This window comes from Oncorhynchus kisutch, linkage group LG17 (assembly GCF_002021735.2).
Source record: "Oncorhynchus kisutch isolate 150728-3 linkage group LG17, Okis_V2, whole genome shotgun sequence".
Lineage (NCBI taxonomy): Eukaryota > Metazoa > Chordata > Actinopteri > Salmoniformes > Salmonidae > Oncorhynchus > Oncorhynchus kisutch.
Window position 1 is genome coordinate 17338776 of NC_034190.2, and position 27603 is coordinate 17366378.

General features: G+C 41.3%; 2 protein-coding genes and 1 long non-coding RNA gene across 10 annotated transcripts in view; 2 read left to right on the forward strand and 1 right to left on the reverse strand.

The window, feature by feature from the left end:
* LOC109907261 (homeobox protein Hox-A3a-like) overlaps window positions 1–27603 on the forward strand; it is a 35554-nt gene extending 7951 nt beyond the window's left edge. The window contains exons 2-5 of one of the 6 annotated variants that reach the window (XM_020505136.2): window positions 151–258; window positions 18335–18395; window positions 22033–22618; window positions 26108–27603. In XM_020505136.2, coding sequence (XP_020360725.1) covers window positions 22150–22618; window positions 26108–26907 — 1269 coding nt within the window. In that variant the 5' untranslated portion in view covers window positions 151–258; window positions 18335–18395; window positions 22033–22149 and the 3' untranslated portion in view covers window positions 26908–27603. Of the gene's footprint in view, window positions 1–150; window positions 259–15567; window positions 15979–16639; window positions 16947–18334; window positions 18396–19780; window positions 20225–22032; window positions 22619–26107 lie in introns of those variants that run through there. The other 5 variants (XM_020505138.2, XM_031793131.1, XM_031793132.1 and 2 more) reach the window with 5 other exon arrangements.
* On the reverse strand, window positions 1858–15552 carry LOC109907265 (uncharacterized). Of its 3 annotated transcripts, XR_004203551.1 has the most exons (5): window positions 15268–15552; window positions 14181–15086; window positions 5813–5878; window positions 4484–4537; window positions 1858–2174 (listed from the first exon to the last, which is right to left on the reverse strand). It is a non-coding gene; the product is annotated as an uncharacterized LOC109907265 (long non-coding RNA). The 3 variants fall into 3 exon arrangements; XR_004203550.1 differs by lacking the exon at window positions 4484–4537; XR_004203549.1 differs by lacking the exons at window positions 1858–2174; window positions 4484–4537; window positions 5813–5878 and having other exon boundaries at window positions 13563–15086.
* Window positions 8073–10414, forward strand: LOC116354328 (homeobox protein Hox-A4-like). Its single transcript, XM_031793133.1, has 2 exons — window positions 8073–8697; window positions 9231–10414. The coding sequence occupies exons 1-2, from the start codon at window positions 8283–8285 to the stop codon at window positions 9569–9571; spliced, it is 756 nt and encodes a 251-aa protein (XP_031648993.1). The 5' UTR covers window positions 8073–8282; the 3' UTR covers window positions 9572–10414.

Consider the following 27603-nt stretch of genomic DNA (forward strand, 5'->3'; position numbering starts at 1 on the left):
ATCTAGAGCGCGGCCAGATAGGCTCACTGGCCATAAACGGTCACGTGGTGGCCATTAAAGTAAGTTTTATGGTTTTGGGGAGTTGACAGTATATTGCACATAACATATAATCGCACTGACGCGAGGCTTCGTCTGACTCTCTCCTTGCAGGCTGTAAAAAGTGTTCCTTGCCCGTTACAGCTGCTCCTCGTTCACCAGAACGCCTCGCGATGGACCCTGCGCACCAGACTCACATGAGGAGAGAGCTTCTGTCTCGAGGTAAGTTTCTGCCTCTATTGCCCTTGGGTAGCCTGTAGCCTTCCATTCCCTTGGCTCCGAACAGCCACCCTGTTCGAAACAGCATTATGATTGTATTCGGACGCTCTATTTGTCCTTATTAGTCTATTACGCTAATTTGTCAGTTGGTTATGAGCTGAATACTGGTCTTTCTCGGCAGATGTTGGCCAGGGTTGGGTCCGGCTCATGGATATTTAATTGCTTCCTTCCCAGTGGAACTTGTTTCCCTCCATCTGTGGTGAAACTCATAATCCATTACTGCGTGTGGGATAATTATGCTTCTGTCCACTTCCACCCCCACAAACTTAACTTTTTAGTACGTTGTTTTTTCACTTCCTGTATAACACAAGGGGGGTTATTTGGCCTCTTCATAGCTATTCATGTGCTGGACAAGCCAAAAAGCTATTTGAGCTGTTTTATGGTGTTTGCATTGTCATTGCTTAACTGAAATATGTTTGTATACAGTACTTGACTATCATACAACACTTGCGGTATAATGTTTTTTGGTGGGTGAGTGGGAAGTTAAAGCACAACTTAAAAACCTTGGAGCTGCAGTTGTCGCTTTGGTCAGGTTTCCTCATGTGTTCCTTAAACACACTGTAGAGTTAACACAACACATGACAAAAAGCAGCAGGGCCACATTTAAAAAGGAATTCCGTTTTGTGTCAGCCACGTCATTTTGTGTTTTGGGGTTATAAAGTTCAGTTGACCTCTTGGAGAGTGTCACTCTCGCTGCATGGTGACTGGGCGCGTACGTCCGTGCGGAGGTGGTCACTCAGATACCAATATCTCCAGGAAATGATAGATTTATCAAAGTAGCCAATTTGTAAATGCGTCACAAAAGTGTGTGTAACTTTTGTATTGTGACGCATTTTCACAATCACAATAGTTTCCTTTAGATTGCGTTTTTTTCGTTTGCTGGGACAACTGCTCTGCATCAGTTTCTGGCTTAGCTTAGTATATAGCCTAATTACGTTGTTGTTTTGGCTGTAATGTGGACTGTAATGTAGACTCTGTGGCAACAGTCTAGGTTTAGTTAAACTGTGTTTCTAGTACGTAGCTATGTGTCAGGCCTATTTGATGTGTATAACAGTGTTTTACTATTTGACAGTTATGGATTTCTGACTCAATTTCCATCGTTGTGTGTTGCTCTTATATGTTGACACATTTAAATTAGGCCTTTATCATGTCGTGATGATTAAAGCATTTGGATAATGGGTGCATTGCTCATGTCTAATTAAGAAGTGCATGTTGGCCTACTGTAAGTAGAAAACATTATATTTGAAGTATCAGAAATGGTTATCATAAAGTATAAATGAGTTCTTACAGTCTATTCATAACCTTTTTTTCATCGGTGAATTCGATTTCAATCAATGTAATCTCAAAGTATTTGATTGAAATTCAATGAATACATCTGAAAACAATTATCTTCATAGGACTTTATATCAATACATCGATGGAATTCAAACTGACTCATCTGGTGATTTGACGTGGTTTGACCCCAACCATATTCCCCATCCTCCCCTTCTCCGCCCAGTAACCTAATAGTTGACATATATCACTAAGTCGTGTAAACAGATAGCCAATGCAACGAAATGTAACTTTATTTCCATTACAGTTTGTGGTGTTGAAAATATAAGTAAAACCCTTATTCTATGCCATTATCATTGTGATGTCTGGGGAGAAATTTACACCATTGTTACACAATTAAAATGTCAAAATCGGGGTCCCTTATGCGTTGCACAGCAAGGCAGACAATGCCAGGCAGAAAAAAAGAACCGTCCCCAGCGCGCGGTTCACCGCGAGGTCAGCCATAGCAGAAAGATAAATCTGCATCCTCCCGGAGCCACCAGCAGAGCTCGCTTTAGGCCAAGTTCAGTGTCATCCGCAGCCAGCTTCTGATAGGAGGAGAACACACGCGCACGCGCGCACACACACACACACACACACACACACACACCCACACACACACGCACACACGATAGTAGGATAGGACACACATATACTTGACCGGTTTGCTTGCCTTAATACATACACATTGCAGTGGCAAAAAAACATTTGCATATTACATTCGTTTTTTTGTTGGATAGCCTGTGGTACATTTGGGCAGTATGGCATAGTAGGTAGATGTGAGGCACACACAAGTATGAAGGACACACATGCATCCCTGAGTGGTTTGCTTGATACAAACGAATGAATAACGTAAGTTGTTCTGGATAAGAGGGCCTGCTAAATGACAAAAATGTCATTATAAACTGGGTGGTTCGAGCACTGAATGCTGATTGGCTGACAGCCGTGGTATATCAGACCATATACCACTGGTATGACAAAACATTTATTTTTACTGCTCTAATTACGTCGGTAACCAGTTTATAATAGCAATAAGGGCACCTCAGGGGTTTGTGATATATGGCCAATATACCACGGCTAAGGGCTGTATCCAGGCACTCCGTGTTGCTTCGTGAGTAAGAACAGCCCTTAGCAGTGTCATATTGACCATATACCCCAACCCCTCGGGCCTATTACTTAAATATAATGTACATACTGTATTAGAGGTATGCAGAGCGGTGTGTTGTAACCAAAACCCACAGTGAGACAGTACAGTACAACTACAGTTATTCTGTTATAGGCCTGCCTTTATTGTTACTATAGGATACCATTAATTATAATATTCATGAGAATAATTACACTAATGATAAAAGAAATGAATATAGCGCAAATACATTTTTCGTCCTGAACAGCCAGAAACCTCGCCTGGGCAGCACAGCCTCGCAGGGGTGGGACTGATGAACTCGAGATAGCGGGGAAGAGGAGGAAAAATTGGGGTCAAAAGTTTACCCGCTGAACAAGTCTCCTTCATCTGTTCAGCCGGGGCCTGATGCCAGCGTTATAATAGCGATCTTGACTCTCCACACAAAAGATAGAATAGCTTTGAATTACATATGTTTGACGGTGCACTCCAGGTGAACCCTGAAAGCGGGGTGACCCCGAGTTAGGGACCGAGGGGAGTGGACCCCCGCCCGTCCCCAGACCCAAGATTGAGTGGCCAGCATTTTATTAAGGCTGTGGATTGGTGAATTTCCTTTGAATAAATTGCATTGGTTATGTTTAGGGACCAGGGCAAAATTAGCATTTTGAGGATTGATATTCTTACCCAGGTCACAGGGTGATGGGTAGGCTATGGCCACAGACCCCCAAATGGAGCCTCCGGACTCCTTAAAAAACATTTAGCCTTTCTCTCGCTCTGCTAAGCAACACGTCTTGTTTTTTGCCTTACAAAAAGTCACCCACAAGTTGATTTTGGTTACAAAGAAGAAATATGTAAAAAAAAATAATAATAATAATAATAAATGAAAACCGTGAAGTGTTATAAACTTTTCTGAATAAGAACAAAAACACCGTTATAATTGTATTAGGTTTTGAAAATGCGTTAGTCTTTAGGCTATAAAGCTTCTAAAGGGATGGAGCTGCATAAAGAGATCGAACCCAAGCGTTTTCCTTTCCCGTAAAACTGTGAGAATATGAGCCCCATCCCCATCTAATTCTACATGAAAATTGCTAACCCAATACGCTTTCATGGGGATAATTTTTCTGAAAATATGCATCTAGCCTATATTGTAATAGATACAATTGGTTTTCAAGACATGGCAAAATGTAGGCTAATGTAGGCTATTTTCCTAAAACGTCTAATGAAACTGTGCACTCGAAATTGTGAGATCTGCCATAGCCATGTCAGTAACAATTTATTCCCAAACTGTTCATTCATATTTCGTTTTGTTAAACAAACAAGTGGCCTATTATAAAATAGCCTAACTATTGGTTATTCAATCTTCATTTATTTAAAAAGAGTCAAGAGCTAAAGGAATAATATGGTAATTAGAGGTGTGTCTTTATCATAAATAAATAAATAAATAGCTCCCGCAAGTTATCTTTTTCTTATAGGATAATAACGAATTGGGTTATGGCACAATTCTAACAACTGTTTATTGAAGAAAATTGAGTATATGTTCTGTCGTATAAATTTAGAAGATACGGATTGGGCAAAATAGTATGATAACACAGACCTAACTAAGACCTTGTTGTTCTAAACGTTTGTGTATCACTAAAAGCTCCATAAAACACTAGCTTGATGCAGTTGCTTTTGCTTTGATTTATGTCCTTTTTTTAAGACGACAACATAAACAAGGTAATATACTATTTCACCCACCTATCTTCCTCTAAAGGTGTGTTGAATGTGCAAGGAGCTCTGTTGGTGGCCTTCCTGTTTCAGCAAACATATCAATATATCGTTATACAAAACTCACAACATGTTGCATGATCAAAATCCTTATATTTGCAACATTAATTTGCACCCTTACCTTTAGCATCTAGTGAATATTTTCCTCTGCAGCCTGGTCCTCCTAACAGACAAGGGGCCTTGTAGCAACCATGTGTGATCAGTCACTATCATCAGAGCACTTTCCTTACTGTCTACATTTACAGCACTGTGTCAGTTTGATATATATATTATATTCGTTATATGTGGGAAGGACAGAAGGCGTGGCAATACACTTCTTTCTCACACATTACTTTAGCAAATGAATAGAATAGTAGGCGAGATTTTTCAAATATATAACTAGACTTTTTGCTCTTTTGCTAATTTACTTAGATGCCTTGGACGAGTTTTATTTAGAATAATTGTTACTGAAACGTTGCCATAGCCTGAGCCACATTGCACAAATAAGATTGGTACCGGTCCCATATTTATTAATGCTTCTTTTTTTTGATATTGTGAAAGTCAATTGATCATATTTCACATTTTCCATCTAAAATCGTAAAACACTGAATGTGTTTGTTTAAAATAGCATATGTATGTCGCTGAAAAGTTTATTAGATCATCACGTTTGAGAAGTGTCAAAAGAAAACTTGTGATTTTACCTAAGTTTAACATTAGGTCATAAAAAACATGTTCAACTTCAGAATAAACACGTTTTCCCATCTCAAGATGTTAAATAAAAAATGACTATAGTAAGTACAAAAGGCAGTGTATTAAACGCAATCAACTGCAAATAGCTGTAAAGCATTACCGACTTAGCCGGTCTCTCATTCAAGGTTGTGCTACTGTATGGCTAGAGAGTGGATAATAGCCAACCCTGCCCATATTTATATAGCACATATATAACACACTGACTGTACATTTCAACTTTCAACTTTTCTTTGTCACATGCACAAGTACAGTGAAATGGTTAAATTGCTAGCCCTTCCCAACAATGCAATATTTAATATAATGTTTTTTTATTAAAAAGAAGAGAAATAAGAAATATGAGACAGAATTTTTGTTGTTGTTGAGAATGTCAGCTATATACAGGGTCAGTGTTAGTACCACATTTACAATGTGCAGGGATACTGAGGTAGATGTGTAGCTTACATGTAGGCAGGGATCAGGAGAACGTGACTGGTAGCAGGATAAATAATAATAATAATAATACACCATATGGCAGCACCATAAGTGGTGGGTGGGTGTATGTGATTTAGATATCAAGTCAAGTATTCTTACCTTGGATATTATCTTGATAGATAGGCTCTCAGGTGGTCTTGGCTACATGCGTTCTGGAGGCCAGATCTACAGAATAAAATATCCCCCCTTGTCATTCACAATGAGTTACAGGTGCAGAATACATTACATCGTAATATAACACCTGTCAACTTTGGCTATTTAGATGCGTAGAATGCCATAGGCCTAAATCTGACAAAAATACAAATCCCATAGAGATGGCTTTCGTTTCCGTCTTATCCATACAAAGCTCGGAGCAGGACCTTGTTTGAACGGGAAAAACAGGAGCCTAGGTGAGCAACAATAACATAAGCCTAACAGTATGATACAAATTGAATAAATATACATATGTATATCCTTCTAAATCAAACCTTGACAAGGATACACTGAAGCGTCCCTTCAGTTGGCTAACATCGCTACAGGAGTGCCACAATCGACGTAAGTCTTTTTAACGTGGACTTACGTGGGTTTTGTACTGTTTAAAATATATATATATATATTACAAATTATTATTATTTTTGGGGCGCTGTTGGGTGCTGACCCGTACTAAGTGCACCGTTATCTCCCCAGAGTCGAGTAGACCCGAAAACCGAAGTCCAAGTCCGGGGTGAACTTCAGGTCACTGCGTCTAACAAATATGAAAATGTCGCCTCTTTGGAGAAGGGCACGCCTTGTTGTTTAACAAAGACTGTCAATGGGCAAGATTAATCAGAAACAAAATGGAAACGGTGTCACTTTAGGGTCAGAGAGAAGTTATCGCTGTTTAGGGGAGCGAATAGAAAGCGGGAGCGAAAAATAAAAAAATAAAGCTGTCAATATTTCCGAAGTTTGGCCTCCCCTTGCCACCGCGCACCGGGCCTTCTTCACGTGGACAGTCGCGGACACTTTCCCTAGAGTTGTTCGTGCAGTTGAGGAGGCTTCCTCGATATTTTCACCTCGGATTCGGAATAGTGAGATGGAGGGCAAGCAGGTCGTGGAGATGGCAGTTGACAAGACACTGATGGCACAGAAGAGATACGGTCAGGGATGCTGCTATTATAAACTGTATATAATTGCACTTTTGTCATAGTGAAATGAAACGAGAAGTGTGTTTGGTTAATTGTAGGATACATGTTCGTGAGGTTGAATATATTTTCAGGTGATGGCTTGAATATTGTTATTTTAGGTCTAGTTGTGTATTTCAGTTGTTTGGCATTGTACTTATTAATAGTATACTATATTTATGATAATTATTATTATTACTATGCCCTTAGTCTTATGTTGTAGGCCTAATTATTAACTGACATCCACCTCAATAGTTTAAAATGCTGCACAAATGATGGGTGTTTATGTTGGATATTTGAGTAAAGTCAACAACTAACCTAGTAGGTTAGTTATAATCAATCGCAGGCAGTTACTTCTAAAAATGAGTCGTATAGGCCTATCTTTGTGCTTACTGACAAGCGCTTTGTCAGTAGACGGTGCGTCGGTAGATAGGCGGATGCATGTTGATCACTTACTTTTGTATTGAGTTGCTTTTCATTTCAACACAAGTGTTCACTTCTCATCTACTAACATCATTGCAAATTCGCAACCGGTTATTTGGCCTTCTTTTGGCCTTCTTTTAAGATGCCATCTTGTATATGATGAGCCAAATATAAACTATTTGATGTTACAATTAAAATGCAGAGTTATCATAGGTTTAAGTGACAATGTGTACCGCAGAGCCGCGTAAATGCGCCCAGGCAATGTTTTATCTTTGCCTCGCTTTGTGTGTGTGTGTGTGTGTGTGTGTGGCACAAATCAAGTTAAATATTTGACTTCCTCGATTGTGCGTGCACATAATCTGTCACTCTCTAGTCTCCAGTTCACGATCAATATCAGTATCTATGTAAACACGTTTCCATTTCATTTAGTTCATCACCATCAGTAAAATGTTACAATACAGATTTACATTTTACGAACGGAATTACCAACTGAGAATTGACTAGAAAGGAACGCATCTTGGAAAGGAGTGGATTGGAAAGGCGCTCCAATGTCATCTTTGACAGAAAATAAGACACGTACAGTTTGCTTGTTTCCAAAGAGCCCATCCTTTTCCTGGGCAACAGTATGAGATACCCAACATCATCATCATCCTCCTCATCATCATCTCCTCAAGGCCGTGGTCTACTGTGGGTTACTTCTAAATAAAGGGGTTACTTACTCTAGTTGAGTCAATGTGGTAAACAACTGCCTTGATACTTTTTTCTTTATCTATTTTGATTAAATAAGGAAATCACCAACGTAGGCTAGTCTGAGACATTTTCGTTGTGCCAATGCCAGGCTTTCCATTGGTTCCTGTTTACATGATGCCCACAGGAGACGCGGTGATTGGTGGCGGTTTACACGTGACCAGACAACTTTGTACATTTGACAGAGAGTAGGAGGGTTTTGTGGAGATCAGAATAACGACAGAGCGATAAAAATTAGTATTGTTGCACTTCACAAATTAATGATCATGAGTTCATACTTGATAAACTCGAACTATATCGAACCTTCCTTTCCTCCATGCGACGAATATCAACAGAACGGATACATTCCCGCCCCTACTGAGTACTACGAACGGCCAAAAGATTCGGGCTTTCCCCATCACGACGAGGCGTCCTATCCGAGGTCAAACTACACAGAACCGAGCTACGACTACGGTAATGTCCCTAACAACGGTCTCGACGATTTCACCGACAGGCATCACGCACATGCTCACCCCGTTGCCCAGAACCATGGCCCTCGCCTCAACCCAGTCCCAGACAGCGGTGCCGTGGCGGACGTGAGCAAAGACTGCAGTCTCGCCACTGAGTCTTATTCCAGCGCACAGAAGGGAAAGGAAGTGCCGGTGGTCTACCCCTGGATGAAGAAGGTCCATGTTGGTGAGTTATCGCCACGTTTAAATACCGGAACCACAGAGCAAGCCGCCACTGGAACGTATGCACGCCCATCGAGGCAGCACTAGTAGCACCCCTTACAACGGCAATTTACGACCATCGAGCAGCGGGGTCGGTAATTAAGAACCCTCATAAATTTTATTGCCTGTGTTTGTCTGCCGGGGCCATGTGTCTATGTTGTCTTTTAACTAGAACTATACCTCCATGGCTGGACCCCAGCCAAACTGTAATATACAACCCGGCCGATTTTGTTAATCATTTTCTAAGGCTTGATTTGTCCCTGGATGCGAGCGCTTGTACACATGGAGTCTCCAAATTAAGGTCTTTCTATGCAATAGAAATTGAGGCGAAACCCCGAACAAAACATCGTAGGCTTTATACCTCCATTAGACTACCAACGAGCCTTTATGGAGAACAACAGTTGTAATGTATCCAATGGAGGTGGTGTTTGAACTGTAGTGCTTCATGTGGCAGTAACAACTGCTTGCTTGTATGTGTGTGTGCTTGCTTTTCTTCAGTCAATGCTACTTACAATGGAGGAGTGCCCAAGAGGTCTCGCACTGCCTACACCCGCCAGCAGGCTCTCGAGCTGGAGAAAGAATTCCACTTCAACCGCTACCTGACCCGACGCAGGCGCGTGGAGATCGCGCACACGATGTGCCTGACCGAACGTCAGGTGAAGATCTGGTTCCAGAACAGAAGAATGAAGTGGAAGAAAGATCACAAGCTGCCGAACACAAAGATCCGCTCCGCAAGCTCAGCCTCGTCCTTGGGAGCACAGCAGCAGCAGCAACAACAGAAAATCAAAACAGCCACGCACCAGCAGCTTGTTCCCACGCCTTGCACCGCGAGCCTATAGTGATGGAACCCTCGCGCCAAACCAACAGACTGAGAACAGAACACAGAAACTGAATTTTGTGGCCCGATTCTCGAGTATGGCCCCCATGGTATTACCCCAAATCCCTTGGCCCTTGGGCCTGTCGCGTCCTTTCAAAACCATTTCCCCTCTCAACCTCCTCTTTCTGTTTGTTCACTCTCCTCATTATTGAGCTCGAAATCCGCCACGTACTGCCCAAGATGGCAACTGAAATGTATGTACTTGTTTATTAAGACAGAAGGTTAACGCACATTCAAATGCACCACAGGACCTTGAATTATATGTATCATTGCATAGAATAAAAAGAAAGAGAATGAGACGAGAGATATGTGAGGCCGCGTTTTTCTTTTTCTTCTATGCAATGTTTTTGTTTATTCTCGTGGAAAGTTTTAATATACTTGAAAGAATGACGATGTTTTAGGAAAGCTCGAGTGCCCGGTCTGAGACCTATCACGAGGCTTAGAACGGGACAGGGTAGTAGTTAGGGTTTAGCTCGTGATGTGTGAATGAGTTGGTTTACTGTTGAAATTGTTATTAACTCGTGTAATGTCCAGGTGACTTTCACCCCTAATGTACATAGACAAATCATAGCGAAGGCACAATACTGAATCCATTTTGTCGGCTAAAAAAAGACATCCTCGTTTGTTTGTTCGTGTAGTAGTGTAGACTCGTTTCATCTGTGATAGTGTGTCCCTATTTTGTGGTGTGATCTAAACTGTGAATATTTGTATATGTTGTTTGATTAATGAACGGTGTAATAATGTATTGTAGTTTAGGCACATGCAAGAAACGTTTCCCGTGAAATAAATATGTACTTCAATTGTATGGCTGATGTTGGTTTGCATATAATATTGTAAGATATTTCAGAATAATATGCATTGAGTTAGATCACATTTTTGAATGCTATGGTAACAATAGCATAACTTGTCTATAGCGTAGGCCTATGTCAAAGGCCGCACAAAGGTTGTGGATGATTTAACAAGGCTCACAAACTCAATACGCATAGTGCTTGTTTCTTTAACGTTTAATGACATAACACTATTCCCAAACAGGGATTGAAACATTTGAATGAGCTAGCCAGTGCTTCGAATGTGCGTGCGTAATGAACGTTATAAGAAATACAATTCACCTAATTATGATAGCTGTGCTGGGTGTTACATTTTGCTTTGTTTGTCCACTTTCGTTTTTTCTGGACAAAACAACTCAGACCAGTGATATTCCAATGGGCAGCACCTAAAACGTCAGTAAATATATACAAAAGCCCACTCCTTGCAAGTTCACAGTCCTAAGACATTCAGTCAATGTAGTTTCACAGCCAAAGACGCACAATTATCCAGAAATATCGTTGTGCATAAAGTGAGCATAAAACTCCAATAACATTTTATTTTTCACCCAGATGCATCTTTCTCAGTGGACTTTCCAGATTGCTATAAAACTGCTATTAAACTAAACAAGTTGATTTACGGGCCATGTTTCTCTGTTACAACATTGCATACACAGTTAACACAATGCAAAACTAAATCGTGTGTGCATATTTGTTAATAATCTGTAAACTACTACTATAGGTTAGTATTTCGAAAGTATGAGAGTGTTGCAAATTGAAATAGGATATTACTTACTACCATAATAATACATGTTCCACAAACTTTATGTAGCCCCATAGAGACCTGTTATATTCTAGCGAAGTATTTGGCCACACATTTGGCTGCTCCTGTTTTCCTTTTTTATTACAAGGATAATGTGCATTTTCTTCTCAAACCCGAGTATACCAGCGTGTGTTGGTCACTACCTGCTACATCTAAACAATCAGAGGGTTCAACGAGAGGACACATCAGTTTCTGACCAATCATCGACTAGCAGCACTCCGCTTGACCTCTGACCTTACGACACACAATGTCCAGTCCTCCATAGCTTTTAATATATATATATATATTTGCCCACGAGACAATGCGGCAACAACATTTTTGTGAAGGTGTGCAAACGTGCTGTTCATTCACTCAAAGTCGTCTCTACTGCTATTCGTCCCACAAACGCCTCTGTCAGATCATGAGTGCAAAGGGAAGATTGAGATAGACCACGCTTAGAGCTATTAGAAAAAACTACTTTTCCATTTACTGTAGCTATAAAAGGGACCTCGTTGACCTCTCCAAAGGATCTACATTATTCTAGTAAATGAAAACCATTCTTATAATTATGGACTCTAACATTGAGTTTCGAGTAGATATGTTAACGAAATGAAAAAACAGTTATTCAAGGCCATTATTATTGTTCGCCATAAGCAGCATTTTGTCTATGTATCTGACTTTACAAGCATTCATAATCCATCCTTGATAGACAGAAGCGATTGCTATGTTATATATATATATATATTATATAAGTAGGCCTGAGTGGAATGTTATAGCATATGCATAACAATCAGCGTATTTTCTTATCAAATGGCATTGGGCACAGCAGGAAAGGAATGCGTAATATGGCTACATCTTCGTAAACTCCATCTGAGCTTTAAGTGGATACAAGTGCAATTCAATGTAATGCATTATGGAACATTTTTAAATTACACAGAATTATCTTGCCAACTTAGTCTAGGCCTTTTCTGTGCCAGCAGTTGGCGTAGGCGTGGAGTTGAGAAATTGCCATTTTGTTTGATTGGCACAGGTTTTACGCAATATCTCACGATGTCAAGATAGTTAAATTAGACATTTGTGCTAATTTAATACCCGAATAGAGGTCACCCCCAATGTACTACATTTTAATATGATAACTCACGTGACGTATTCAATAATGAATGCCCTCGGGTCAGAAATAGATATGAAAATCGGCAGTATTTTCATTTGAAATGATCCTCGGCAGAGCACGAATCAAATATTCCTCTCTGCTAAATTCTCGCTCCTGTCGGTCCGTTCCCTGGTGGATAGAGCCCATGTTGTCTGATTGTGAGTAGATTTGGACACTTTCTGTCCTAAATAACTTGTTTTTCATTTCTTTACATAGCGATATGTTAAAGGTTGAGAGCAATGTAACTGTCCACGTCATTGGTATTTGGTTGTGACTGATTTGTAACAGTGTATATTCAGCTGCTGCTTTGTTATAAGGCTTTCTTGCTCACCAGCATCAACCTCCTGTTAACCCGCAGCTTTGTGGGTTAGACTCTGCTAGGAGACTGGTTCCTTGTGGCAAAAATGCGTAAGCAAAATGCGCAAGCGTTACCTTCACGTAGCAATTTAAAAACTTGAAAACTATCAATTTCTAAATTGTTACCTGGAATCTGAATATTACTCATATGAAGATGTACTTTTTCAATGATAATAGACTATATGAGGCAGTTATTATGGTAGGATATGGCATTCAACTTGTGATCAAGGCTCACACCCAGGCGTTATACACAAGGCGCATCAGCATGTGGAAAAGTACAAACTTCTGCATAGCATCTGTGCTTTTCCATAACATAACATTTCTGGCTAAATTTACCCTAAAATGACTCAAAAGGAAGAGGAGGGGGATACGGAATTGCAATGTGGCAGCAACGAACTTTTATAATTCTGAACATTTAATTGATAAAATATGAACTGATACCCCGTTGTTATAGGACTGCTGCGATTGACAAAGCTGTGCAGTGAGACTTCTTGTTCGCTTCTGACCTGTGGCTTACATTCAAGGGTGTAGAGCAGAAATGCCACTTCGTTAATTGAGCATAAATAAAGTAGGCCTAATTGAAAATAAACACTGCAATGAACTCAAATGTATATTGGCATCGGACATAAGTGATCACAAGATTACCTTAGAGCAACCCAATGACCCTGAGCAAGGAAGAGGTTCCATGCTTTTTGCACACTCAACATACTTTCACATTTGTCTCTGATTGTATAAATAAAGTTGCGTTGAAATTAATTGAAAGGATTGTAAGATTCTGATAAAAACAATGCATTCACGTAGAAGTAGTACAGTACTCATTGACTTTATATTCCGTTTTCCGTATTTTGTAAAAATACATTTTTATTAACAATTTATGTGCATGTTAACCCATGTCTGGTCTTGTGAGCCACACACGCAAAGTTTTAAAAGGCTATTGTGCATGAATGACTTGTCCACATTATTGAATGGGCGCCTTATACAGAGAAGGCACAAAGAACAATCAAGAACTAAGTTAAACATTAACAGATCACCATCCTGTCCACGAAAGACTGACTTTAGGCTATAAGGCTGTTATTGAACATTAATGTAACATACAATATAAACACGTGTAATAACGTTAAGTCTAAAAATATGTTCAAAATGACTTTGAGCGGTTAGTTTTAGTTTTAGCTTGCCAGAGGCTAGTTGAATCAAATGTGCCATTGGTAATGTGTAGGCCTACTATTATTGTTGATATTATTATTATTAATATCATTATTAATATTATTATACAGCATTATTATTGCTCTGAGGTCAAATTAGGAAGTTTAGTCTCTTGTTCTTACCCTAGAATTGTTATAATCAGCTCTTCAAAACACTAAATATAACGTTAACCTATCAAAAGTGGCAATTGAAATACATTTTAAAGTATTACAACAAAAAGTCAACATTAATACAATTTTATTTCTACAATACGTACTGAAACAAACCAGCAGAACAGAAGTCAGTCCGTGTAGTCGTGTATAGCGTGATCCACCGAGGCTTCTTTGTCTTAGCTTGGACGCCATGCCAGTTTAAGGCGTTGAATTTCGCATTAGCCTTGATGTTGGTCAATGTAAACCCCTGAGAAAGAGTTATCTTCTGCTGAGTGTATCGGTAACCCAAGGCTCGCTGTTAAGAGCTTCAAATGTCAACATTGTGGGGAGATATGTAGCCTATAGCCACCGCCGTCTGGCGAACACCCAAAGACAGAGGGTGTGGAGAGGTCGACAGCTCAAGTCCTCTTGGTGGCCGGGGAATGTTGGGAGTTTGATATATCTGAAGAAATAACTCAGAAAAAGTATAAACAAAGAAACTAACCAAATGCTGTAATATGCTAATCATCTTGTGTGGTTTTTATTCTTGATTGCATTTTGTATTATATATTCGGGTATTTTCTATAGTATTATCACTAGTGTATAGTATTACTATAGTATTATCACGGATTATTGGAACTAGCTCTCAAATCAAGAATTCCACTGTACGGTTTTACACCTGTTGAATTCTGTGCAGTGGCGAATAAACTTTGAAACTTGAAACTGCTGAAAAGAACAAACACCCATCCTAAAAAGTATCCAAAACTTTCCCAGCTGAAAACGGAGGTTTAGCTATGTTCGTAATTGGTTTTGTAGTCTCCATCCTCTCCTTGTTTTTGACCCCAAATAACTTCACACTCGACTCTCTGGGCCTCGGCTTGGGTCAGGAAAAAGTTCAGGTGCGGTGGCGAAACCCGGCGTGGGAGAGAGGGTCTGTTTTCCGTCCACGGTCAGCTCCAGTCACAGACGCTCCCCGGCATGCCATGCATGTGCACTCTGAGCTGGTGCAGTGGTATGCAAATCTGGCCGAACTAGAACAGAGAAAGACATAAATCACATTTCTGTATCACCAAAATGTATCCCAAAGTAAAGGCCTTTCTCTGAGTTTAAACGACGTCCCCTCTTCACATAAAAAAAAACAAAAAAACAATTATGCTAATCAAATCTGATTCACCCATAATTCTAACCCAACATAAATCATAAAATCAGAACCTCCTCACTCCCAATCTTCCACAAAGTAGTCTGAAAGGTAAACTGATAAGAGATGGTCCCCTCCTGCTCGGATTTTTAAAAGTTTAAACGGCTCAAGTTGTAGTTTGAGAAGACAAAGGGTGGCGTGGTGTGGGAGTGGGATGCGCTCCATGTCCGCTTTACGTGATTAATAGTTATGGTGGAACATTTCCACGCCCGCTGCTCAGTGTTGACAGAAAACAAGCGCCAAACGGCGCCGAGAGAAGGGCTGCTCTTCCGGACAAGGTTTAGGCTGTACCCGGGAAGTCTAAACGATATAATGTAGTGGGCCACCATACCGTTCATAACTTAAGTTGTGGGTCTATTAGACATTGCAGTAGAATATACATTCAAAGATAATTATTGTCGATGACCCTCATCTCATACGTTTTCATGTGAACAAGAAGAGTAGGCTAGTTGCCATATTACCACCTGATCCTTCCCCCTCCCCATACTGGGATTTGAGTATGTCCTCTGCGCAAACCTATAATTTCCAGCATCACTCAACTGGCGGTAGGAAATGCGTAAGAGCTGCAGGTTGAATGGAGGGTCGCTGCACTGACCAGGGGGGTAAAGAACCAGCTCATTGCGCTTACTCGTGCACCATCTCCTCTCAGATCAGCACTGACTGACTAACTGACACTCACACCTCCCGGCTACTGGGACGCACACCTTTACGCAGCGTTCGGACAGGTAACTATGAGATATTTGATTTCGATTCGGCCGCCAGTATGTGGCTATTGACTGAGTGAGTGAGTGGGTGAGTGATTGGTTGTATAGCTCGGGGGTGTGGGGTGATGTATAGTGGAGTGGTGGCGATATTGAGTGCCTCTGCACACTCTGCACACAATAGCCCCAGCCATATCTCTCTATAAAAAAGAAAGGGGTGACTCGGGTGTTGAGTGAGCAATCCGCCATCCATAAGGGGCTTCCTTGAGGAAAAGCCCTCTATCTATCTCACATAGTGAGAATTGTCACACCACCACGCCAAACACATCCCTGGCTCTACCCGTGGCCCAAGGCTAGTTAGCCTAGCATCACAGTATTGTACATCGGGATTAGCGCTCTCTGATTACGTTAATAGGCACTAAATATAGGAGCCTTCAAAACTGACAGAACACACACGCCTCGGAATCAGGCGAGTTGTGTGGAATTCGAGAGGCACTGCGAGAGACCTGTCCCATCGTACATTGTAGTCTCATGTACCCTTCTTTTTCCTCCCTCTAAAGTGATCCGTTTTCCTCAGGGGCAATGACTGCCTACATGAATGATTCACGGGCTCAAATAAAAGGGATTTAAGTTGACGTGGTGTCACGTGAGCAGGGCGCATAATACGGCGCGGTGTTATGGCACCGGGAGAAAACCGGAGCCCTGGTCTGGCCATACGATGCTGATTACGCGCATCCCCCCACTTTCCGTGAGTTTAGTCGGGGCTTTGTAGACTTTTGCTGAGGAGAGAAAGAAAGAGGGAACGAGAAAGAGAGACAGGGAGAGAGGGAGGTTCTTGCTTGTTGTGGATGCTATTATACTGCTGTCACGGACGGATATGTTTTTCCTCGCGGACAGAGTCAGAGCTTGTGCTTGGGGATGATGGATTTTATTTTGAGGTATTTCCGCCGATTGTTCATTACTGTCGTGAGTTATTGCCGCGCGAGGCAGAGGTCAGTAAGCAAAAAAGACTCCATGTTTGTGTCGGGCTGGAAAATAAAACTGAAACATTTTTAAAGAGTATATATTGTCATGTTGTTAGAGATATCGTCGATTTTCAGTGTCAGGCTACTAAAATGAATTATACTACATGAAACATAACTTCAGTTATATTTGCTTCAATATCCTGTGTGAACATTTTAGCTTGGCTTCAAAGTCCTCACAACAATTCCCCATCCCATGGTCTATAGCCTTACTCCATTGGTGTTATATATCACAATAAAATATAGATTTTTAAATGTTTGATTTTCAGTTTAATTTTGATCAGATTCCTAGCTCGGAATAGTGCAGACACTCAAGTGTTTAGCTAGAAACCCGTATGCAGTTCATGCAGCCATAGCCACAGATAGCCTACATCAGATTTGCAGTTGGCCTAGATAGCGGTTTGTAAATAAACCCAGCCATTTAAACCTCTGCTGGTTAGAAAATAAGAAAAAAAACTGAGGTGAAAGCCTGCTCCGAGGAGTAATTAATTTCCCTATAAAATACATCAATTTGTGGTGTTAAACATGGGTTTTCTCGGGAAAGGATACATCAAGTTGAGGTACATAAAAAGCGAAGAAAGGCTTTGGGGTTGTGCGGCTCTGCCACGAAGACGAGGATAATGGTAGACGGAGTGCCATATAGGACCGCGCGGCCGCGCTGAGGTCACGGCGCTCGGGTGTGATTTATGGGCGCAGGGACTTGGGGCAGCCATTGCACGAGCGCTAATGACTATTCGATCCAATTCCAATGGTGGACAAAAATACACACAAAAACAAAAAAGCTACTAAAATGATTGTCCAAGCTACTTTTTTAGTTTTCTGGATAGTTTTGTTTTTGTAACATTGATGTTGAAATATAAATGTGACTGTTTTGAAATGTATTATTTTTTATTACTAGCAATAATTTGATTAATAAGAGAAAAATATGTATAATAATGTGGTTATTAAGTTTAAAATAAAGAATATTCACTAACTTTGTTGCACAACGAACACATATGATTACAATATGATTCAATATTTACATTTGGACACAAGATAGCTCACATTGCAATTCTTTAAACTACTGGGCTAAAGCCTATTATCGTAAATTTGTGTATTTACTTGACTGGTTTTGGCTGCTAATGTTGAATCAATTTATTGTTCAAAGTAATTAGTCTATTGTTAGGCTACTTGGAGTTTTCATTAGGCCTAGCCTACTCTCTTCTGGAAATATGATATTAGCCTACTAATATATTATGCACATTGTTATTATTGATATGAACTTAGCATTTACATGTTAGGTGGAATATTGGACCTATAGGTTTATTAAGGAAAAAACTGGTTGGCTAAAGTAACGTGGATTTGAAATTTTCTTTCAGAATTCTACCTAAATAAATCCCATCCGTCCTACGGTCTTCACGAGACCCTGCCCTGCCTTCGGTAAGTCCATATTATGTCCTCATTGATTTCTGTTAGAAATGCTTGATGGTCATATCCTGATTCAATTCTAATAAGTAGCACTGAGACGCCTACACCAGCACACTCACACACAGGCCTGTACACACACATCCATAGCCTGTAGACTTCCTATATAGCTTATAGTGGTGATATGAAACGCCTGAGAGCAATAATTCGTTCTCTTCCACATGTCTTTTGTAGTGTAATTTGTCACTATAAAAACGACGGGGGAATCGCAGCTCTTGCAGCGATGCCTTGTTGTTCCTTTCAAAAGATCCCTCTCTGAAAACCATCCGCCTTGGCGAAGGCTATAGATTACACTTGCTGTAAAGTTGGCAAAATATTACTCCCAAAAAGTAGTTTTGGGGTGGTTTGTGTTCGTCCTTTTTGTAATAATATCAATCCGCCTTCTGTTCCCACTATCTCCATGACATCTAACCCCGTAGCTAGGGCCCAAATTAAGGAAAATCACGACTCAGCATTTCGAGAAAACACAAAGCAGTAAATAATTATACCAAGTCACTATTCTGCTTTGAAAAAAGAAAGGCAACGTTTGCTAAAAAATATCCTCACGCACGAATTTTGGTCCCACTCACCCTCCCACGCCGTCTGAATGTTCTACCTTTTTATTGTGTGGCTGAATCTGTCCTTCTATCCATCCACCATGCGGCCTCAGACCAGAGAAGCAGTGCTCTAGACGTGTTTACTGCCTTGAGATGCAAGAGGACATAAATCGTTTTGCTTTGTCCGCAAACGACACCATTCACATGCAGAGGGATTCCCCATGCTCTCGGTTTCTCTCTCGCCGGTTTCTCTTGTCTACCTCCTCTGTTTTCCCTTTTGGAGATGTCTAACCCGATGGGGTCTTTCCCTTGGTTCACCCCAACCAAGGCTTTGATCGGCGGCGTCCCCAGTTCATAAACGCATTTATGTATTTTCTAACCATTCAGGAAAAATACATATTCGATCCTAGGAATTTAGAAATTTGACGATTATTGCAACACACACAAAAAAGTAATAATACAAGCACAATTCGTAAATGAAAGGCTTGATAGGCTAAATAAAATGCAAAAGTGTTGGTTAATGATTAAGCTGCGGATGGGCGCCCTTTATCCCTCTCATAGTAATGGTAATGTGCGGTTGTCACCATCAGCTGTGCTGCGTAAATCTGTGTACTCTCCCATCATTTCATCCAGTCATTATTCGATTCTGTGTTTAATAAATAACAACAAATGCCATAAAACACTTGGGATGGGTGTTCGTGGTTTTTGTGATGCTATTTTTTTTGGAGGGGGGGGGGGCAGGATTTGAAGTGACTTTTTGTGTCCAAGGCACTAGTTCATTTGCATAATCTTCCTTGTCTATGGTGACGCTATGTTTCGGGGAGTTCACTGTTCTGGTGATGTCTGCATGGTACTTGTGCCCAAACACATAGTCCATAGCCCTGGCTAGGTTTAATATTGGTATAAGACATGGGCACTGCTCTAGCGTGTGATAAGTTCAACCCCGAGGGCCGATAGCGGTTATCTGGACGACCCGAGTGCTCGCGCCTGCTTTCATTATCTTGGTTTACCCTTCAAACATCGAACAGAAAAAATGGGATTTTGTTTCTTCTACACACAGAGCCTCTCGCCCCTTCCCTTTTTTGTTGTGGCGGATGAGTCCTGTATGAGCTTGGCGCATGCTGGTGCTGCTGCTTATACCCCAGCTCGCTCTTCCTAAACTTTTTCTCCGGACTACTGTTTTGATCGATTTCGTCGCTGAATGAGAACATATTGTCTTGTGCTTTGCATTCATCGTCAGAGGATAAGGTAAGCAGGCCAGAAATTGTCTCTCTCTCGGTTGTAAAAGGCAGAGTTCGTGTCGCGCGGTGATTTATCACCGTATGACTTACATCTCGGTTCAGGAAGAGTTCACACACAACACAGGCAGCCAGATTTCTCTCGCGCGCGGAGCGGGGGGCTGAGTATTCGAAGGCTCGAACCTGTCTTCTCTTCTCTTTTCTGCCCGGTCTTTCTTTTTTCGACCAGACTACTATTTATTTTGGAAATGCATCAAAAAGCTTTCTGATATGTATTCCAAAGCAATGCTTTCATCGCAGATCTGGTGATGGGATGGGATGTGATATTCATTTGAATTCTGCGGTGTGTTGAGGGCAAGAGGGTCTGGTTTTCAAACAGTTTTTGCTTGTCGTGGTGTGTATTGTGCTGTAACGAGCCGTAGTTAACGAATTATCTATCCATGTTCTTTTATAAAAACATATCTCAGGTGATCTAATATGAAGATCATGGTCATTTTTAATATTGACATGATTGATTTATAATAGTATCGCTAGGCCTAGTATTACTTTTGCCCAAGTTAGTTCTATATTGTACTAAAAGAGTAGTAATATATGTATTTCTAATAAAAATACAATGAATATCAATCATTATCACAAACCTTCTCCACTTGTTGGCTATCATAATTTTATCGTGGTGGTATGTCTCTTGCACTGCCTTAACTAGGCTACACAATAGGATGTTCATGTTTTCATTTTGGATTCCACTATAGCCTACAATAACCTGCCTATATTTCTTTAGCTACGAAACTAGTTTCACATTTGAGATAGTTTGTGAATTGATACTGCTGCATCGAGTAACTTGTTTATATTTAATGATTCACAAAAATTACATTAGCAGGTGTGACAATAGCTTTTGCCTATAGTTGCTATTTTATCCAGACAACAATGCTTCACAAATTAAGGCTAAAATCCTTCTAAGGAAAACTCTACTATTTTATTTTAAAAACGTGTATGTTGTACCCATTTGCCCACATCGATTATCAAAATATATATATATAATTTCAATTTGATAGTTTTTCAATTACTTCTCAATTGATATGACCCCAGTTTGCCTACCTCAGTGAGTAGACTACTAGCAGTAGTTGGGCATTCCCACTCATTAGATCCACAATAGCTATTTCCTAGCCTAGAAGTACGCCTATAGTTCTAGACTACATTCCTAAATACCGAGCCATAGCCTAGCTGTTCACCGGGCCGCTGTCTGCAGTGCGCCATCCCGCCCTTGCATACATCACCGGGATGCGCGACTTCGCCGACAGCACCGACAGGAGCCTTTATTATAGGCCTGCGAGGGAAAGTTCACGTCGTGGTCATGGAGATGCAGTTTTACAGGTTTCTTCCTGGCCCTCATCCACCTTGGTTCCACACACACATGCAGCAAAAACTGGGGAATGTGGTTGTTTATGCTTTTAGCAAGGTGGCTGGGCTGGGGCAGAGACTACAGCACACTGCGGTGAAGGCTGGCCGGGTCTGTGGAGAGAAAGCATAGAGAAGTCATAGGCCCAGTTCACGACAGGCCTTTCGTTTGGTGGTTTACAATTAATTGTAATATTGCACAATTGGTATGCTTTTATAAACGTATTTATTTTGATTCAGTTAAGTGCAGATGAGGTTTGTGCATGCCTTTGTTCCCTTTGTTGGTAACCAGAAGGTAAACGAGAATAGCCAGAGAACTGTTGCCCCTATCTTGCCTCCATAGTATCTGGTGTCAGCCCTTTATTGAAAAGTAAGATGGATCGCCACCATTTCTTCTCCTCACCGTGCTTCTTGTAACCCTAGGTTCACCCGAGGAGGCCATTGGCGAAGAGGTGTCACGTGACCAAGGGGTGCCAATGTTATTCAACAAGGGTGTCAAGACCCTGTCAGTTTCTGAAATAAATATTGGGAAACGGCGAGATGCAGAAGGCAACCTACTACGACAGCTCCGCAATTTACAGTGGCTACCCGTATCAAAGCGCAAATGGCTTCAGTTATGATGCCAATCAGGTCCAATATCCCCGGGCCTCTCATGTGGAAAGTGAGTACCATCGACCAGCCTGCTCCTTGCAGTCCCCAGACGGCTTGGTCGCCCTGCAGAAGCCGGGGGAGATGGCGGAGAACTGCGATAGGGGTACGGCCATCCAGGCAGCGCAGCCACCCGTCCTCACTGAAAGCAATCAACCGCAGATGTCAGTGTCTGTCCCACCACCCCCTCCCCAGTCACAGTCCCCCGGTTCTCTCAACCAGAACACGAGCAACGGCTCCTGTCAACCCAACTCAAAGACCTCGGTGCACAGCTCGCCGACCACCACCCGGAAGCACATCTTCCCCTGGATGAAAGAGTCCCGTCAGAACCAGAAGCCTAAAACCAGTAGCTCCAGCTCAGGTATATTACCTAGGCGCCACTTCTGAGGAGACACGTGATAAAATACACCTCATTATTCATGCGTGGTTCTGTGATCCATTACTGATACATGAAACAGTTAGCTTACATCCATACCCCCCAAGTCACCAATTATAAATATATTTTCATCAGATGAACCAACATGTTTGATTATTTCCATATTATGCATACATTCGAATTCTCAAACTTTTCCCTCACAGTTGAACAAAATATAGTTTACCATTATGATGTATGGCGTATTATCTATTATGCAAGCCCACTCAGAGCCATGTATTTAGAGAGTTGGGCCATTCGACATCCTGATGCATTTAAAATCTGTCCTTCTGCCCCTGAACAAGGCAGTTAACCCACTGTTCCCCGGTTGAATAAGGATAACACTTCAACGTGTTCATGTTAGCTCCCCAGTAACGTTACATGGAGAATATTTAAACAATGCTATGTAACTGTATTATCAAGAATTAGAACGATGTTCAAAAATTTGGTTAACTCTGAATGTATGGCTCGGGCCTACTCCATCGTGATATTCTTTATGATCTAGTTCTCAAGGTCCGGGCAAGGAGACTCACAGCTCCGCTTAAACCGTTGACAACAATCAAAGGATTGTTAAATATTTGGTAGTAATATCATTACCTCTTGAAGAGCAGAGTCAGACCTAAACATGTCCAATTATTTAACTAGGCAAGTCAGTTAATAACAAATTCTTATTTACGATGTCAGCCTAGAAACTGCGTGTTAACGGCCTTGTTCAGGGGCAGAATAACAGATTTTTACCTTGTCAGCTCGGGGATTCGAGCTATCAACATTTCGGTTACTGGCCCAATGTCTAACCACTTGGCTACCTGCCGCTTCATGCAAAACAATGATCGGAATTTTACTGCATGTAACTGCATCAGTACACATCAAGCCTCACAACATATCTCAGTACTGGCCACCATTAATTGGATATTTGAGTGATATCAAATAAAAGTGAACTATACCAGACAAGTATGAATGGTTTAGGTTAATTTCCCATATTTTGTGGGCTCTGCCTGTCAAGCAGCAGAAGAGCGCATATGCCGTGCTACTGTCAGCTGATAATGTTTACTTTGCATGCTATAGGTAGAAACTGTACAGTTAGCTAGACATATAGTGAGTGGTAAGTAGACCTAATGTAGGCTACTTTTTTCTCCAAACAATATTGGCTTACCTATCAAAGTTAACTAACATGATCCCCTTTTCAACATTGTTTTTAAGAGTATTTAATTACAATTGCTGCTGACAGACATGATATAGCTTACATTGATTGATAGACCATGTCAAATTGGCTAGCTAGTTAACAAGCAAACTTTCGCGGGATAAATTAGATGACTATATCCAAATATTGCTTGATTTGCTTGCCATCTATAGTGGAGATGACCGTAGAGCCGACTGACAACTTTACCAGAACTAGGACTTGCCGATGTCAAGCTCTTTCCAAAAGCCTAATCTCTGTTGAAGCAAGCTAAATGATAGGTACCTTCACATATCTGAAATTAGGTTATCATTGATGTTTACTGATCATGTTTTGCATGGAATGGTCGTAAATTTGTAGTTATGACTATGCTCAATAGGTGATGATATTAAAACCAAATATTTCTAACATTTATTTAACAATACCTTGGAAACCGCACCTAGTTGCCAATGGTTTTAGCGGAGCTGTAGTCTACTTGCCCCCCAGAAGCCAAATCGAACGTATTGTGACGTTTTATTGAAAACGACCCATTTCGTATAATACCCCTATTACGCACACCCTCTTGTGATGTCAATAGGGTCCCCCATTAGTATGCATTCCTTATGATCTATTATGATTTATGCATGTTCATTAGAAATACTCAATTGTGATCCCTTCCTCATAGTTTTAGGCCTAGCTCCACCATTTGTTGTCCATATGCTCTATCGTTGACTTTCTGCTAGAATAAACATAATATATTGTCCGTGATCACACAACATTCCATGCAGGACAACAAACAAACATACAAAAACAGTTGTTCCAATTTGTTCTCTTGTTTTGATTAGAGGAAAAGCTAGGAGACCTGGGGGAGGAAGTTGTTTACCCAAAGTTGAAAGATGCTTAAATTCCCATGGCCTTACCAAATCGTGTTGTCTCCATAGGCTAGTATGCCTATTTATGTCCACCTTTTGGGAATATATTTGGTCAGAAGTGAATAAGTAGGGCATCCAGGCATCTAAAAGGTCTGCTGAATCCCATTTATCATGAGTCTGTCAAGATGTCTGCCAAATTGATGCCAAAGGGACTATTTCAAACCTTAGCCTAAGGCTTACCCCATTGGGTAAAAACTGGTCGAATTAACGTTGTTTCCACGTCATTTCAACAAAAATACTATATGTGATGACATTGAATCAACGTGAAAAACTGATTGGATTGGCAGAAAGTCATCAATGTAAATGATTTCGTATTTTTTTCACCCAACTTTTAACCTAAATCCAATGACATGGTGAAATTATTTTGGATTTCACGTTTAATTCACTGTTGATTTTCCAGCAAATGTAAATTAAAACTAGACTTTGAAATAAGTCTGTGTCCAGTGGGTCTGCTTTTTGCAATAATTCTAATCACAGATCCCTCAACAGTAGCTCCTTAATGAAACAAGATCATCTTGAATATTACATGTTTTATTTGGATAATTATTAGGATTTGGATTATAGCCCGATTATAGCATTTTTCGAATAACAGCAGTATTAGTAGCCAAGTTTCTGAAACAGAGATGGTGAAAATATTATATCCCCATATATAAAGAAGAGCTAACTCATAACATGATGCCATGCTGCATTCCTCACGCCCAGCTTCTGGCTGTACAGTAGCTAGTAGCAACATTTATTAGGTGTTGGCAGCCTGCCATAAACGGTAACTAGACCAACACCTTGCTGTGCAGCGGCAGAGCCCAAGCCATTCAGCATGGTGAGACTCATAGGAGATGGCAAGGCGAGATTTAGCTCATGCGCAGTGAGGAATACAGATATTTGCATTGCACATGTGTGTACTATGAGGGTTAAAAAGCTACAGTGGGAAATATGAGGTAGTTTAACACACACACACACACACACACACACACACACACACACACACACACACACACACACACACACACACACACACACACACACACACACACACACACACACAATTATAATCACTCTGATTTGGCTTTTGAGTAAAGTATAGCTAACAGTTGAGAGCTGTCCCCAGCATGTATACAGTCATAGTTAATGTTATGTCTGATATAATTGCACTAGTAACATCCACAGTCTAGTTGAGGACATCTCTGATTTGTCTTTATTTGTAGAACTCTTATTGATATGTGTATTTGAGTCGGTTCATGTGGAGAAACGTGTGTTATCAGCTATGTGTATCTTGTCACTCTGTGTCTTGTTCTTGTGCTTGCTGCTGGGGTTGGTTACTGATTGACTGCCTTCCTTTTCCTCTTCCGCCAGTTGAGAGTTGCCCTGGAGACAGGAGCCCCCCGGGCGGGTCAGCCGCGTCGAAGAGAGCCCGGACGGCTTATACCAGCGCACAACTGGTGGAACTGGAAAAGGAGTTCCACTTCAACCGCTACCTCTGCAGACCCCGCAGGGTCGAGATGGCCAACCTGCTCAACCTCACGGAGAGGCAGATTAAGATCTGGTTCCAGAACCGCAGGATGAAGTACAAAAAGGATCAGAAAGGGTGTGGCATGATGCCCTCTCCCGGGGGACAGTCCCCTCGGAGCCCCCTCGGCCCATCACCCGGAGGCGGGGGTGGAGGATACCTCAACTCTATGCATTCTCTGGTTAACAGTGTACCCTATGAGTCCCAGTCGCCAACGTCTTACAATAAGCCCGCTCATAATGCATACGGTATGCCTACGTCATATCCCCCTCCCTTGAACAGCTCCCTAAACAACTGCCCGCCCTCTCAGAAGAGGTATCCCGGGACTGGCGGCTCGGCCACGCCCGAGTATGACGCGCATCCTCTCCAAGGAAATGGCGGCTATGGGACGCACTTGCAGCAGGTCAGCCCTGTGTATGTAGGCGGAGGTTACATCGATTCGATGCCCAACAACAGGGCCTCCGTTTTCGGCCTGACCCATCTCTCGCACCCGCCGTCCACAAACATGGACTACAATGGAGCAATCACTATGGGCAATAGTCACCATCAAAGAGTGTGCGATCCAAACCCGACATACACAGACCTTAATACGCCGCACTACTCTCAGGGAAGAATTCAGGAAGCGCCCAAACTGACACATCTGTAGCCGGGTTGCACCCTGGATCACTCCGCCCCATTGTCTTACCTGACGAACCACCATCGCTTTGTTTATTCTCTTCTTTAGTAGCTTTTTCCACCTTCTCTTTGTTCTAGGTTATGTTTGTTCTTTTTTAAATATAGTTTAATGTGTGAAGTAGCATAGGAAAGTATTCACGCTTGCTTCAAATGTTCACTCTATTTGCTATAGTGTTATTGTTCCGCACAGACCTATTATCTGAGACAACACGCGCGGGGGCACATACGCATAGACCTATTTAATCTTTAACTTGTTTCCAAAAACAAATCAAACAGGGTATATGAACAAATCTTATGGTATTATTTTAATGTGAATGTGTTAGTTTTTTGGTATTTATCCGCAGTTGAAGATTTGTTTTGTGTTATTGTTTTGCATTTTGTTGCACTTGTGGAAGGATCCTTAAAAAAGGGAGGCCTGGAAGCTCCAGCCTACGATCTTACCAGCTTGTGTTCTGTTGGACTTTCAAAATGTTATTTATTTATATGACGTTTATATGGAGTTATTTAGTATTATTTGACCCCCCTGTGCTCTTTGTATGTGGAGAGAAGGCTATTGGAACCAGGCCTAGGCTCTAGTTCTACCCCTTACCTGACAGCAGACAGACGACAGAGAGACAGACAGACACAACACTGATATGTTGGTGTTATTTGTTTCTTCTTCGAGGAG

What these genes read in the sequence shown, in the direction of transcription:
- LOC116354328 (XM_031793133.1), top strand. Translation starts at nt 8,283, where the DNA reads ATGATCATGAGTTCATACTTGATAAACTCGAACTATATCGAACCTTCC. An exon ending in GATGAAGAAGGTCCATGTTG is followed by an intron (nt 8,698 to 9,230) that starts GTGAGTTATCGC and finishes GCTTTTCTTCAG; the next exon opens with TCAATGCTACTTACAATGGA.